Here is a 15,504-nt window from a genome sequence, read left to right as displayed (position 1 = left end):
CTCAGACACCATCAGTTCAGTACACTACTGGACCCATGAATACTCTTCCAGGAAGAAGGACTACTGTGCTGCTGAAGGACGGCACTTAAGCTGGACTGCACTCTGCTGGACTCCTGCTTTGCTGTGTGGACATGCTCTCCATTTGCCTGGGTGACAAGGACTAGACCTCCATCTCATGAACTCTGAGCCCAGAGTGACCCCAAGGGCTAGTTGGCAGACCTCCTGATCTGAATCTTCAGGGTCATAACAGGCTGCTGAAAATCTTGCATCTGTACCTAGACTCTGTCGTCTGTGAGTCTGCCCTTCCAAGTGGTACCAATCAAGTCCTGGATCCTTGAAAGTCAGACTAAGATGTTCTGCCAGCCTGTGAATCCAGCAGAACCGACGCATCTCCTCTGCTGCGCAGTACAACCCTGAGCAGAACCGACACATCTTTTCTGCTGCGTGGATTAGATCAGTCGCGAAAGACTTGCATTTCTGCCACAACCCACATCGCCTTCGGAACCACCACTAATGATGCACCCTATGTGCAGGCCTTTGCATCTCTAGTCAATGGCAGCATTGCGGACACTGTCAGAATCCGCATTGTAGCCTCGCTGCTCCTCGGAACCGAAGCTTGAAACCCTACTGAGCGTCGCATCCCAGACACCGGACTTCACATCGCAAGTCTTGTGGATGGAATCCTCGCCGTTGATGCAGCAGTGCACTGCAGCTTCACCAGTTTCTGGAAGCAACGTATCACTTCCACTGCACAATGTATCTTTGGTGCAGATTTCTGCAATGCTCCACGAACCAGTAACCAGTAACCAGTAACCAGTAACGAAGGCCCTTTTGTTCAGCTGACCTATCTGGCTCCCTGTAGCCAGCCAACGCCATTTATGTCTAGGAACCGTATGCTTTGTCCCAACCTTGGATTCTGCAGTGGAGTGAGTGCTTCAATGCTTAATTTGAGACTGTTTTCGATGCTCGAACCAGCACTTAATTGTCACTATTGGTACCTATGGCAGTCTGCTATGTGATGGTGCTGTTTGTCAAATTTAGAGATGAACACAAGGACAGTTGTTTATTTATTCACTTTAAAAATGACTAATACCTGCCATCAATTGAGCCCTACTTAAGAATTGTGAACTCTTCCACCGCTGGCTTTTGACCAGCTTTCGTTTTAACCTGATCCATTTTTCATTGGGCAATCGTTCAGGGTGGTGTAAACCTGAAGATATAGCTCCATGTAACTGTGACAGCTTTTCAAACCAGGATACCATGCACTTTATAATGTTTTGCGACTTTTACACTGATGTTAGGAAGAAGTGTTTAATTCCGCTCCTGAGAGGAAAGGGATTTTTACAGGTTAGACCAGCCTTAATGAACCTTCAACTGTTAGACAATACCTGGAACATTTTTAATATCGCCAGTTTTCTTGTTGCTGCTGTTCGCCTCAGGAGAAAAAGATTCCCTTTAATGATTGAACCCTGAACTTCTTTGAATTTTAACATCATGTAACTATTCTTATTGGATATATCTTTCCAGTTTTAAATTATTTATACATTTGTGTAGAAATTGCTTACATTTATCTATCGCCCTATGTCTTGTATTGTCTTGTGTTCTTGTGCTTTTATGATTTTAATTAATCAAATAAAGTGGTCTGACTGACTGACTGACTAATCCTGCCGCTCAATCCATTTTTGTTGATTTGGGGCTCTGGAAGAGTCTGAATTGCGACACTTGTAGGAGAACAAGGGTTAGTATATGTGATGGTACATTCATTGGCAGCGCTGGCATGAAAAATGGGTTGTACAAGCTGCATGGTCCCTTGACGAGGGCATTGGCACTTTTAACATTTAAGCACTGAAGTGCTGCCTTGGAAGATGTTGCATTGCTTAACACACAGGATCAAAAACAAAGACAATGCCCTTCCAGCCACACTTGTTGTGTGCTGTCCATGTAGACAAGTGCTTATGTGTCTCTCATAATGGTTAAGGGTTGGCGGAGGTGGCAGAGTGCCACTAAGCTGAGTTCCACAGAGTTGGAAAAAACTCAATGGAACTCCGCTCCACTCCCCTCCACCTACTACATTTAAAAAACTTTTAAAAAATAGGAAAGAAACACTTACCTGCTCTGGCATCTCCGGGCTGCCCTCCTCCATTCCATGGTCTCCTCTTCGCCGTCCTCACCAAGCGCAAACCCCTTTGTTGTACATCTTGCGAGGACTGTATGTGCGTGCACTCACGCGCATGTGCAGTCCTCCAGAGACGTACAACATAGGGGTTTTTGACTGGACGGCGAGGAGGAGACAACGGCGAGGAGGGGGACAGCCCGGAGACGCCAGAGCAAGTAAGTGTTTATTTCCTAATCTTTGGGCATGGGTGCAGGGGCTAACTCCGCTCGGCCGCAGAGTCGACGTTTTTGCCTGAACTCCGCGTTCCTAACGGAGCACGGAGTTGGCAAAACTCTGAAAACTCCACCAGTGGAGCACAGTTTGACATCCAGACTTAATAAGGGTAATAAGCATTTTATAAATTTTGTAATACAGTGCAATATAATTGCATGTTCACTGCTCGCATATCGAAGCCTGAAATCAAACCTGGGCACTTTGATTTACAAAGAGTTCCTTGGGGGCACTGGAAATAACATTAGCCTAAGACAACTTTAACCCCTCCCCTGCTGGTGACGGAACCACTCCGTCATCAGCCGCGGTCACGCTTTGCAGATGACGGAGCGGTTCCGTCACGGCCCGCTCGGCACGCCTGCACGGCGTGGATTCCGCGCCTGCGCTGCACGTTCTATTGAGCGGGCAGGGCCTTGACGGAACCGCTCCGTCATGAGCACAGCGCAACCGCGGCTGGTGACGGAGCGGTTCCGTAACCAGCATCGGCGCATACCCCCCCCCCCTTAGCACTGCTGCGGAATAGCCGCCGCAGTGAAGAGGTTAAAGAGGAACACCTCAAAGAAGAGGACTAATAGAGTGAAAAGGATGAGCTGTCAACCTCCCTGAGAACACATTTCCTCACTCTGAGATTAGACTGTAAAGGGCCCAGCAAGTGAAGAGAAAAGGAAAGTCCTACAACACTATCAACCACCAACAATAGGCTATCTAGAAGGTTCCTTACTTTGATGATGCCTGCGTGGGTTTAGAGTATTCATAGGAGGGGATTGGCCCAGCAAGGTTTGGGGAAGGAAGGCAGGGCCGATTATTGCTAAACAAAGAAGGTGAGCCTTCACAACCACTTAGTTTGAACAATTATTTTGAATGGAACAAACGCAAATTAATCCGTTATTCCTAGCCTTTGACTTAGGCTACTTTAGTATTTAATTATTCAACATTTTTGTAAAGAAAAGGACATGTAATCAACTCAACAGAGAATACATTTTGATGATGACCTGCTAGAAAACACAAAGCAACTAAACAGATAACAAATCAATTATAACATTTAAAGAAAAGATACGCAAAAATCACAATTTTTATCCACAACAATCACAATAGCGTATAGTGATCTAATCAACTACCTGACTAAAACAGTTGAAACATAATGAAACCTTTTCTTGCATGTTTACACAATTTATAACACAAAAAATGCAACTGTTATGAGTACAATTACAAATTGATGCAAAAGATTTCTTGTCATTCAGGATTCAAGCTGTACTTAATATAGTGGCCGACGCGTTTCAAGTCTCGGTTTTTAGAATTACCGGACTCTCATCAGGGCTGGATGAGTCTTTAGGAAGTGAGTCAACTGTTTACAGGAAAAGAACAAAAAAGCTAATTGAAACTAATCTTCCCAAACAGTCTATAACACAAAGCAGTTATTTAGACGTAAAAGAATACTTCATACCTGGTCAGTGACCAGCGAGAGTTATGCGTCTCAAGTTCAGCGTTTATGCAGTGCTCACCTGTAATTAACAAGGTGACAGAGGCTAAGTCAGTTTAAAGACAAACTGGGTGCCCAATGAAGATTTAATAATAGACGGGGTTTACCTCGTGTAGGCTCACGCGTGGTGACCCTTCACCAATTCTCAGTGCTCAAAGGGACTACGTGGCAAGTTTCACATGGACTCTGGTGAAGAATAAAGCCTAACGTTAACACAATTGCATGTGACTGCTGACGGGCGCATGAAGCGCTCAACAAGCCAGTACTTACATGAATGGGTAGTGTACTTTTATCACAGGTTACGCGGGTGCGGGACAGCATCGATTTTAAAGTTCTGAAAAAGGGAAACGAATGCGGGTTGTAGAAAACATCCACTCGAAAAGCGGAATAGTCAGCATGTGCGTTGTTAAATAAAAGCGGCGAAAGGCGCTTACCTTTACACTGCGATTGAATCTCAGAACTGAATGTCTCCTAATCCGTGAAGGTGAGGACCGACCTTCCTGCTACCTTCTTCGTTACCATTTGGAGACTACTGGTTGGGGTCACGTGGCGGGGGCGGAGCTACGCTACTTAGTCATGGAAGTGCATTATGGGAGTTGTGGTCCATAAATGTTAACAGACTGATAGCTTTATTGTTTAATATATCGCTAGTCGCCGGACGGTCGCACCCATACTCAAAATGATCGGAAAAAGGGTTCCAAAAAGTTGATTATACCCTATTCAGTTCGCTCATCGTATTTAACCCTGTGTTTATACTGTCGAACTTCATGATTAAGTACGCCTCTTTGCGTAGTAAGGCACTGTCCACGCACACTGATCCATGTTTTGAGTCAATTGTGGCCAACACAGTCCACTTAAACTGATTTTCATTATGATTTTGGTTCACAAAGTGTTCCACCATCGGTGCCGATTGGACCTTTTTCCTGATTCGCGACCGATGTTGGGTTATTCTTGTGTTGATTTGCTGACTCGTTTTGCCTATGTACACCCTGTCACACGGGCAAAGCACTGCATAAACAACATTTTTAGTTTTGCAATTAGTAAAGTTGGTATGTTTCCAAGAAATTCCTTTATGGTCAAAGACCTCCCCCTCCAGGGTTGTAGGGCAAGCAACACAATTCCCACAACGATGATGGCCCACAATGGGTGGTAGGTTCCATTGTGATGTCAAATTACTTCTGGGTTTAGGGATGTAGCTGTCGGCACGTATCAGTTGCTGCCCAATGCTAAGGTTTTTCTTCATAGCGAAAATGGGCTTGGGCATGGGGCAATGAAGGTTCTCTAATAAATGCCAATTTTTAAGGACAATTTGTCGAAATTTGTTAGTGTGGGGGCCAAAGGTGGTCACACAGACGAGTTTATCAAGGTCTGGCTTAATCTTTTTCTCTAACAGAGACTCTCTCGGTGTACATCTTGCTCTTTTTGACGAGTGTTTAAGCAGTTTTTTGGGGTATCCCCTCCCTTCCATTTCTTTACAGAAAAGTTCAGCATGTTTATCAAAATCCCCCATCTCAGTGCAATTTCTCCTAATTCGTAACAGTTGGCCATAGGGTAAGTTTTGTTTTAAACACTGGGGATGAGAGCTATTGAAATGCAATATGGTATTTCTGTCTGTCTGCTTTTTGTACAGTGAAGTGATGAGTTGTTCCTCTTGGCATCTAATCGAGACATCTAAGAAGGTCATTTCCTGATTACTTGATTGTAATGAAAATTGGATGTCAACATGACGTGAATTGACCCAATTATGAAATAGGTCCAACTCAGTCTGGCTCCCCTGCCACAGGAGCCAGACATCGTCTATGTACCTCAACCACTGTAGTATCTTGTCAGAGAAAGGATTATTGTTAAAAATGAATTTCTCCTCGTACTGGGCCATATAAAGTACAGCCATTTCCGGCGCATAAGGACAGCCCATGGCTGTCCCTTTGACCTGTACAAAAAACTCATTTTCAAATTTGAAATAATTCATGCGGAGGGAAATTTCAACCAAAGAGAGAATGAATGAGGTGGGCACCCTATGGGGTCTTTCTCTGGAGTCAAGATATACCTCAATCACCTCAAGTGCCTCGTCCTGAGGGATTTGGGTATATAATGACGTGACGTCCATCGTCACCATTAGCTGTGTCTCCTTGTTAAAGTGTGTGCCCTCTACTTTCGTGATAAAATCTGTAGTGTCCCTGAGATATGATGGTACTTCACAGAGAAACGGTTTTAGAAAGTAATCAATATATTTAGATATTGGCTCTAGTGCTGAATCACAGCCTGAAACTATCGGCCTGCCTGGGGGATTAGCACTATTTTTATGTATTTTTGGCAAAAAATACAACACCGGTGTCCTCGGATGTTTTTTATTTAGAAATTCAAACTCATTGGGGCCAAGAAAACCTTGTTCGAGAGCTTCTTTAGTCAAATTGTTAATTCTCCCTGAAATCTCATGGACAGGGTCTTCCTTAACTGGTCGATACCATTCCAGATTTTTGACATGTGTATTGCCAACGGACTGGTACATGGTACGGGGCCAAATTACTACAGCCCCGCCCTTGTCAGCTTGTTTGATGATGATTGAATTGTCCGTTTTGAGATTTTGGATAGCAACTGATTGTCCCTTCGAGATGTTATGTTTGACATAACATTTGGCTTTTTCCAGCTTAGTTATAGATGAGAGGATTGCCTGCTCGAAGGCATAGATCTGTTTAGGCAAGTTCATGGTTGGAGTGAATTTGGATTTTACTCTTAGCCCGGTTATTTCAAGATTTTTAGTCACCTCTGCTCCCGCAAAGTAAGACTTCAATCTGATCTTTCTACAGAATTCTAGTGCCTCTAACTTCATTTTAGTAAAGTCAGTGCGTTTGTTAGGGACAAACTTCAGACCCAAAGCAAGAACACTCCTCTCATCCATAGACAATTGTTTATTGGAGAGATTGACTATTGTGGATTGCTCTAATTGTTCTAGTTGTTGTACTGCCTGTTTCTTGTTCGCATCGCCCAAGGTTGTTTGAAGCGCACTCGGTTTGGTTGGCCTCTTTCTAAAAAAGGCTGGTTGGTATTCCCTTGCCTATTTTGTTGCCCAGGTCGTGAGTCAGATGAGGAATCAGAGGAGGACGTGTCAGAAAAACCAATGAATCGATTCCTTGACCGTCCCTGAAAGGAAGTCAAGGCTCGTCTGGAATCTGTTGTTGTATAATAATCTTCCTTGAGGAATGGATATACCTGCTCTAGTTTGAATGCTTTAGAATCTCTCTCAAACTGTGTGGTTTTAACATTGATTGTATGGTCTTTAAAAGTGGTGATTTCCTTCTCAACTTTCTCAATCAATGCCTTTGCATCCGATATTGTAGGATTTTCAGAGATAGCTTTCAATAACTCCTCAATCTCCTTTTCCTCCTCACTACAGAGTCTTTGTGCCGTTTCAATAGTGTGCACCATCAAATCTCGGCTGCATTTCGTGTTGATGCAGCTGAACCCTTTCTTATAATTAGAATCTTCCGTGAAAATTACAGGGATGTTTTTTACCTGTAATCCCCAGGGAATGGTGCCTGCCTGTAAATGCTGGAGGAGAAAGTATCCATGTAGTTCTGTCCTAATATGTTTTTTACGTAACCTTGTAAGTTTGTCTACCTCGTTCTGCTGTTTTGCGGAGGTGCTCAAGGATAAAGACGAAAAGGGGGAAGAGGCAATTAGATTGCGAATGTGATCCTCTGAAAAGGATAATGTGTCCTTATCTGCCATGTTAGCAGTGGACAAGTCCACCGCTGACGAGGTAATCGTGGAAAAAGACACCAAGGTGTCTCGCTCCCACTCGAGTTACAACTCGCTCTATAGAGTATTCATAGGAGGGGATTGGCCCAGCAAGGTTTGGGGAAGGAAGGCAGGGCCGATTATTGCTAAACAAAGAAGGTGAGCCTTCACAACCACTTAGTTTGAACAATTATTTTGAATGGAACAAACGCAAATTAATCCGTTATTCCTAGCCTAGGCTAGGAATAACGGATTAATTTGCGTTTGTTCCATTCAAAATAATTGTTCAAACTAAGTGGTTGTGAAGGCTCACCTTCTTTGCGTGGGTTTAGAGTCATTCACTGGATGTCCCTTTTAGATCCTAAGGCTTATGGAGGCTTAAGGAGACAACATGGGGCACAGAACTCTGACCCTGGAAAAGCTGGTTGCATCTAAGGAGCATGGATGGAGTCTAGTTGACTGGCCCACTTCTTGAGGCGCATCTTTCTCTTATAAAACGCTACTTTACTTTGTTGCTAGGTATATGCTGTATGAATTTACATTCAAACATTCATTCTATTAAAATAATAGTCCTGGATACAGTCAATGGTGCGAGCGGTGTCAAATCTTCTCGATTATCACCCATGTACCAGTTATCCAACCTTTTATTCGTGGTCTCCGTGGCAGTAATAGCTCCTAGTAGCACTATGTACCTAAACATAAGTTCAACAGTGAATGAGAGAATCATACTCACTTCAGCCTGAAGTCATCAGCTGCCAGCCTGGTGTTGTCCACCTCTAGGATAACCCTGGACTTATGAGTGGTGGATTCTGCGATCTAGAAAAGAGCAGAAAGAAGGGTTGATCATTATGTTGTATGAGTGTCCCATGTTGCCTGCACCCTCAGTGACCCCAGCATTTGACTGCTGATGCCAAGAGGGAGTTGCATATTTCCAGTATTGACAGGCCTTAAGACAAGACTCACCTGCTGGTCACTTTTGAGGCCATGTGAGGCAAACAATGACACAGTATTGTCTGCTAGCATACATCTTCCTCTCTAGATATATTGGAGCGATTACCCTATACCATCATCCAGGAGCTTTCAATATGGATGGAAGCTATGGAGAAGAGTCAGTCATGCAGGCTATACCTGGCATGTAGTGGTCTATTTACATGAGCGATAAATGCGAAGGGTCCTATGTTTTCTACCTGTAAAGAAAGCCTTCTGAAATGCAACAGTTCCGAGTTATTTTATGATAATTGTGAAAAAAGCATGTCTGCTTTCTGAGCCAATTAAATATTTAAAAAATTGCTTTAAAAAAAAAAATGATTGTCAAAATGAGACACATTCTTTCTAATGATATCGTGGAGGAGGAAATTCGCCTCAAAAACTAAAGGTGTTGTGTTGATATTTTCAGCCACTCCTTTTTTAGGCCTCACTTTGACTTTTCTGCAATTTTTTTAAACATTTTTTTCGCATGAAAATGTTACCATGGAAGTAATTAGGGCTGGGTGTAGTACGCAAAGTGCACTTCGGACTATGCGAGCTATTCGTAGCACTACGCAAACTGCGTAGTACCCTGTTCGCACTGTGCAAGATGCCGTTTCAATGATTGCACTGTGCGGACAAGCATCCGGCACTGTGCAATCATTGAAAATGGCATCTTGCACAGTGCGAGCTGTAATTTTTTGTCGCTCGAGTAGATTTTTACTCGAGCGGCAGCTTTCTCAACGCGGACTGGTAGTTTCTCATCGCGAGCGGTCGTGAGCACACGCAACCACTCGCAATAAGAAATCTGACCTCTCCACGTTGAGAATCTCGCCGGGAGGTTTATTTTCCACGCTCGCGATTGGCAACTTGATGTTGCTGACGCGAATGAGGAAAAAGTCTTGCCGGGATGTCATTTTGCTTGCTCGCGGTCGCCAACTTGACATTGAGGACCACAAGCAAGCAAAAAATTAGAGCTGCACTACGCTACGCTACACTGCGCATGTTTGCACTGTGCTACGTGCAGTTCACGTAGTGCGAAGTAGCGCAAGCGTCGCGTAGTGCATAGCCCAGGGTTAGAAGTAATGCACCGGCTTTTCAAAAAAATAGTCACTGTGTTTCGCTCCGTGTACATGTACATAAAAGGATTTTAAAAGTATTCAGTTTGCTACATTAACTAGAGCCACCATTTTCTGATTCAAGTACTTCTGAAAGAATGTGACCTCATCCCCGGGTGCTCCCCACAAAGTGTCGGATCAGCCTTCAACTTGAAAGAAAGGAAGGCTGTTGCGGAGTCGGATGAGAGGAATGTCACAGAAACAACAATAATAGTAGCTAAGATTAGTATGTCACTCTGAACCGTTGTACAGCATTATTTTTATTTTATAAATCATAGATTTCAGGCAGGTTAGTTCAATCAACTGAAGTAAACCAGGACAACAACTCCCAGAAGGCATTAGGTTGCTAAACTAAAATCCAGAAGTGGAGTCCTGTGTCTTTGGTGACATGGGTCATCTGGTAACCTTAATAATAGCCAGTGTATGAAATTAAAACATAGGAGGGCAGGCACTCACTATCCTGCAGTACCTGTTTCGCACTGAAAAGAACTCTCCCATTAAAAGCGTGTTATCTATCTCTCCTGAGAAGGGGAGGTACGTTCCCCTTCAAATTAAGTAAGTGCAGCTTCTTACCTCCACCTCCTCACATGAGAGTTAAACGTTTTTCTGGAATCTACAAAATAAAGCAAATGTCCTAGGAAGATGATTGGGGGTGGTGAAGAAACTCTATTAAATAATAATATTTGGGCCTGGAATTCCTTGTTTAAACAGTTTTTTTTATTGTAGCCACATCTTGTTTTTAGAATTAAACGTACAAATCTTTGAGCCAGTCTGTTGCTTACATTTGCTTTGCTTTCTTGTCAGTCTCATGTGTATGCTTCCTATTCAATGGCTCTCCTTCTTGCATGTGACCCTTCAAAGAAGCATTGGCTCTTTACTAGACTTTTGATTGGATGACATGAATTGTTTCCTTCCACTGCTTACTTTCTGGAAACTATTTTTTTTTCTTTTTAGTTCAGCACTCCATCAGAGTACATGTTTTATCTCTCTGGCCCGCATCTGCTCCATTTCTCCCCTGCTCCGCCTCTTACCCTGTGACGTGAACCCAGTGCTCACTCCCTGAAGACTCAAGGTGCACATCAGCCGAGCACTTCTGGAAAGACTAATTTGGGGGCAACACGAAAAGCAGCTAAGTACTCCAGAAACATGCGTGACTCGCTGCTCAGAGTCTGGTGTTTTCTTTGCATTTCGGTGCTTGTAGTCCTAGCTTTATAATGTGATTAACAAGACTACACGTCCCAGAATGCAAAGAAAAGGCCTAGACTCCACGAGGTACTTACAAATGGATGCATGCATGGCGTGGGGAACTTGGAAGTTCTGGGATCAGCTGCGTGTGGCTAAACACCACCGGCAGAACTGGCTCTCAGTTGTTGCTCATGTCCTCCTCAGTGGCACTCGAGGTTTGATCGTTCTTAGAAGGATGAAAGCCCAAGATGACTCTGCATCTGGGTTACAGGTTGCAGATCTTTGCAGCAGCAATTAAATCGATCACTCGCTTTAGTACAAATTGATTTTAAGGAAGACAAAGCGTGAACATATGTACAAGCTTATTTATTGTCAATTAAAAATATATATATATATTCTTAAGATTACCTCAACCTCAGCCCTTCGCACATCCTCCACAAATCAGCATGGGTAAAGCCCCGCAACGGCACTCCTAAAGGGGTGGGGATCTGTGCATTATTGTGGTGTCTTCAGACCAAACAGCCTTAAGCGAAGAAATAACCTGTTTTATCAGCTGTGTACATCTATATAGCAGGGATTAGGGTATATCTTGCTCTACCAAGGGAGAAGCTAAGACAGCATGTCTAAAGTGTTATTACAGCCAACTCAAAAGTGTGGCAGCCTGTCCAGAACACATTTCTGCAATAGGAATCTTGGAAGTTGTACTTTGTAAAGCATTTAGTGCAAAACTTTGAGTGAGAAACCCTGTAGTTGGAAATTATTGTTTAGTTACTTTAAAAGCGTTTAAGTGTGAACAATTCTGGAAACTTATATATCAAATTAAGGTGCTGGACTTCTTTTCTTTTTAGTCTGTGGTACGTGGAAGCACAGTCCGATAGGAATCTTCCATTTTTTCATGCTCTGTTTGCCTTAGGATGAGCAGATTTAAAAAACCGAAAACATAGAAGAAGGGCTACAATTTTTTGTCAACAGAAGAGCAAAATATGACTCGAATGAAGGCCGTGACTAATTGTGTCCCTCTGCTATGTGCAGAGTGCGCCAGCTCAGCAGTGTCTTGGCAAAAACATGGGACGACTCACCCTAGTTTCAATCTACAAAGGGCTTATAATAAGGAAAGGTCTAAATCAGCGGTCTTCAAACTTGTGGGCGGGCCCCCGCAGGAGGACCCTAAAGTGATCCCAGGAAGGGCGCCTGGCTCAAAACAAGCATTATGCTGATAGCAGTGCTTTGTTTAAAGTGGAAAGGAATGAGTGGCAGTTAGCCACTCTCTACTGGGACATCACTAACATCTTTTGTCGTGTGAAGTGTGGCTCAATGGTTAGAGCGGCAGACCCTGATGCAGAGGTCTGGCCTGGGACCAGGGTTCAATTCCCCGCCTCGGCGGGTCTTAGGCTCAAACAATTCCACGGACCTGATAACACTCGCCTCGGTGCCTATTCCATTCATGGGGTCCCACTCTGCAACTCTGGGCAATAGCTTGCTTAATCTCCACAACGCTAAGGATGCCTGGCCTCCACCTTGGAGGTGCCCAGGAGTGGACGCCATTCAGGGAAAGCCAGGATGGGTTCCACAGTGGTATTTGTACAAGCGCCTTGAGACCCTTGCGGGTAAGTAGTGCGCTACCCAAGTATCAATATACAATTACATATAATAGCCGAGAGTGTGTGTCAAAAGGGAAGGGACTCCAAACATCTTTCAAAAACCCCATCCCCATTTCTAACAATCATACTGTGGGATTATACACGTTAATAGGGCCTGCCTGGCCAGAATAGTATGTTGCAATCATATATTTGATTGCGTTTTAGAAAGAGGTAACAGCCTTTAACAGTCATGTTAGACATATTTAAACATTGCCAATTTAATAAAATATTAGTGTCGCATTCTGAACGGGGGGCTCGTGTTTTTTATTTTTCGGGGGGGGGGGGTAAAGCAATAACAAATTTGTAGATCACTTCTCTAAATGGTAGTAATTTCAGAGTGATTTACGGACAGCTGCTGCGAAATGATCTGAGTCAGCGCTGCATGGACTGCTGCGCAATTGCCTGCCTGGAAGTGATTCGCTGGCAAAGATGCCTGTTCTAATTAGTGCCAGTAGCCAGTCGAAAGGACTCAAATACATGGCATTATTTTAATTAGTTAAAAGGTTGGCTACTATTTCAATCAACCATAACATGTCCCTATGTTAGGACCGTTCCAGTTGGCTGCTGGTAGCCAATACACATCTCACGTGCAGTCCAAATCTCCCCAGACCATGTTTTGTCGCTCAGGTAGTGAAGGGCCCACAAAACAAAGGCATTTTCTCTAATTCGTCTGTGGGGCAGATATTGCATTTCAAAGGTCGGTGACCGAATATAAAAGAACTGTGATCCAGTTCACTTTTTGACAATTTCTTTCTGCTGTGTCCTGTTAAAACTGTCTTATGGCCTCAACCTGGCGATGCATTCGACCCTGGCCATTGCCAAGCCCTTTTTTTCGTGTGCATGTTTGATATCGAACCTCCATTTCAAGAGCTAGTCTGGGAGCTGGTGCCACGTCCTGGTAAAGAAAGCTTGTGTTAATGGTCAAAGGTCCAATTTCTTTTCCTGAAGCCATATGATCTGTAAAATTGCATTTCAAACTTAACATTTAAAACCTTATGCTTTATAACTATATGCTCTGATTTTCCCCTTTTGCCATTAATCTTACGCCAAGATCTGTTTCCCCAGGACAGCAAGCCATGCAGCCCAAGTTTTGTGTATATAAACGATTGCGTCTACGTCAATGTTAAGGCATGCTTTAGGTAGAGAGTTCAATATAATATAAGCTGTATCTGTAACAGCGTGTATTTCAAACACAGACCCCACTAGTACATGCATTGGACCACTGGGCCATCAGAACCGACTGTATGGCCCCTTTATCACTACACTGGTAGCTGTCATTTCACCCAGCTCATGTTTCTTTATTAATTTCCCAATTTTTGTGCCTCTCATGCTTAAACTACACCACACAATTCTATTGAGAATAAATGTTCCTCTAGCACCGATGGCATGTTAACGCCAACAGACCCAGGGTCTCTTTCACTATTCCATTGCCCCGATGAGTAGCATAGAACGGTGTCCTAGATTAGAAAACTCTCACTATTAAACATGGCGATGTAACCAGACAAGAGACGCAATCCTGATTCAATCAGCTTTCCAAGCACATAGTCACAGATGGGTCTCCAGATGGAGTTTCTAGCCCCTACGCGACCCATACTTCCTGCATGCCATACCATACCTTGGCTCTCAGCTCTTCGATGGTCTTGTAGAAGTGTCCATAGTCCCGTTGAGAGGCGGTGGACGCAGATGCCCCCTGCTTGTCGTACCACTCTCGGATCTTGCGCTCCAGCTCGGTGTTGGATTGCTCCAGGGAATGCACCTTATCAAGGTAGTTGGACAGGCGGTCGTTCAGGTTTTGCATGGTCTGCTTTTCATTCCCGCCAAGGATGGAGGAGGATTCGCTAGCACTGCTGCCAAAACCACCACCGAAGCCACCACCATGCCCACCACCAAAGCCCCCAAAGGAGCTGGAGCCGCCACCAGCGGAAAAGCCTCCACCAGATCCGAACCCGAAACCAGAGCCGAAGCCGCCACCTGACCCAGATGAAACCAGGCTTGCAGCGGACATCCTGAGGCCACCGGATCCACCGCCCCCCGCGATGCTGAAAGCTTTTTGGGCACCTCCAAAGGAGCCAAAGGAGGTCCAGGAAGAGGCACTCTGTCTGGAAAATGCAGATGTCATGGTGGCAGGTAGGAAAGAGACTGGACAGGCGCACAAAGGGTTACAGGCACAGCTTTCTCAGGAGAACCAGAGTGCAGCTTTCTTCGTCCACCATCACCACATTTATAGTCTGCAAAGTGGGCGTCGCAGTGGAGCAAGTTGTGCCCCCAGGAAGCACCCTGCACCTTCCACAAGGAGGTCAACACTGGCAAGCATTGACAAGCGTCCCATTGGTATTTTAAACATTCCTTCCTGACAGATGCGCACAGCACAGTGCATTTTTTCGACTGTTAGGAGAAGGCAGCTCGCTCAGGGCTACAGTTTTGATGCATTGCTCCGATGTCAGAAACCTGCGCTTCGAAATACTTCAGAATTTCTCCGCACCACCCCTCCCTCAAACCGAGGGGCCAGGAGTTGTGAACAGCCCTACAAGAGATCTAACCGGGCAAAGTACGGCTTCCATCGCTGGCTGGCCCTCTGCCATTTTAAATAGCCTGTATCATTGTCGATGCCGTTTGCCAGATGTCCTTCTTTCCCATGGAAGATGGCAGACAATTCGTTGGTGTATACAAAAAGGCACCCCCTTTGTCATTTCAACATTCGACCTCAGTTCAGTGATAGTCAGGCCCGCCTAAGCCCGAGCTCGTGATCTGCAGGTTATTCATCAAGGGGCAGAAAGAAAGCTGTGTTTTTGAAGGCAGGAGATGTAGACAGAATTGGCCCAAATCACGGTTGTTCTGAAGGGCCAAGGCGTGGCTCCCCATCATCAGCTCTAGGTTCCTTTTCACCATTCCCCACATTACCATGGATACCTGCATTACCCTGGATATCAACATCAGGACCAGAACTATTCAGAATCCATGCAGATTTTCACGATATCCACATAAGAGAAA

General features: G+C 44.5%; 1 protein-coding gene across 1 annotated transcript in view; it reads right to left on the bottom strand.

Annotated features, from left to right (window-relative positions):
* Positions 1-14,718, bottom strand: part of LOC147717229 (keratin, type I cytoskeletal 19-like) — a 28,403-nt gene extending 13,685 nt beyond the window's left edge. Inside the window, exons 1-2 of the mRNA XM_086924179.1 lie at positions 14,129-14,718; positions 8,338-8,420 (exon numbers count right to left, since the gene is read on the bottom strand). Of these exons, the coding sequence (XP_086780305.1) occupies positions 8,338-8,420; positions 14,129-14,632 (587 nt within the window). The 5' untranslated portion in view covers positions 14,633-14,718. The remainder of the gene's footprint in view (positions 1-8,337; positions 8,421-14,128) is intronic.
* Between the last annotated feature and the right edge of the window lie 786 nt (positions 14,719-15,504).

The sequence above is a fragment of the Lissotriton vulgaris genome, chromosome 5, assembly GCF_964263255.1.
Source record: "Lissotriton vulgaris chromosome 5, aLisVul1.2, whole genome shotgun sequence".
Lineage (NCBI taxonomy): Eukaryota > Metazoa > Chordata > Amphibia > Caudata > Salamandridae > Lissotriton > Lissotriton vulgaris.
This window is presented reverse-complemented; position numbering and strand designations above follow the sequence as displayed.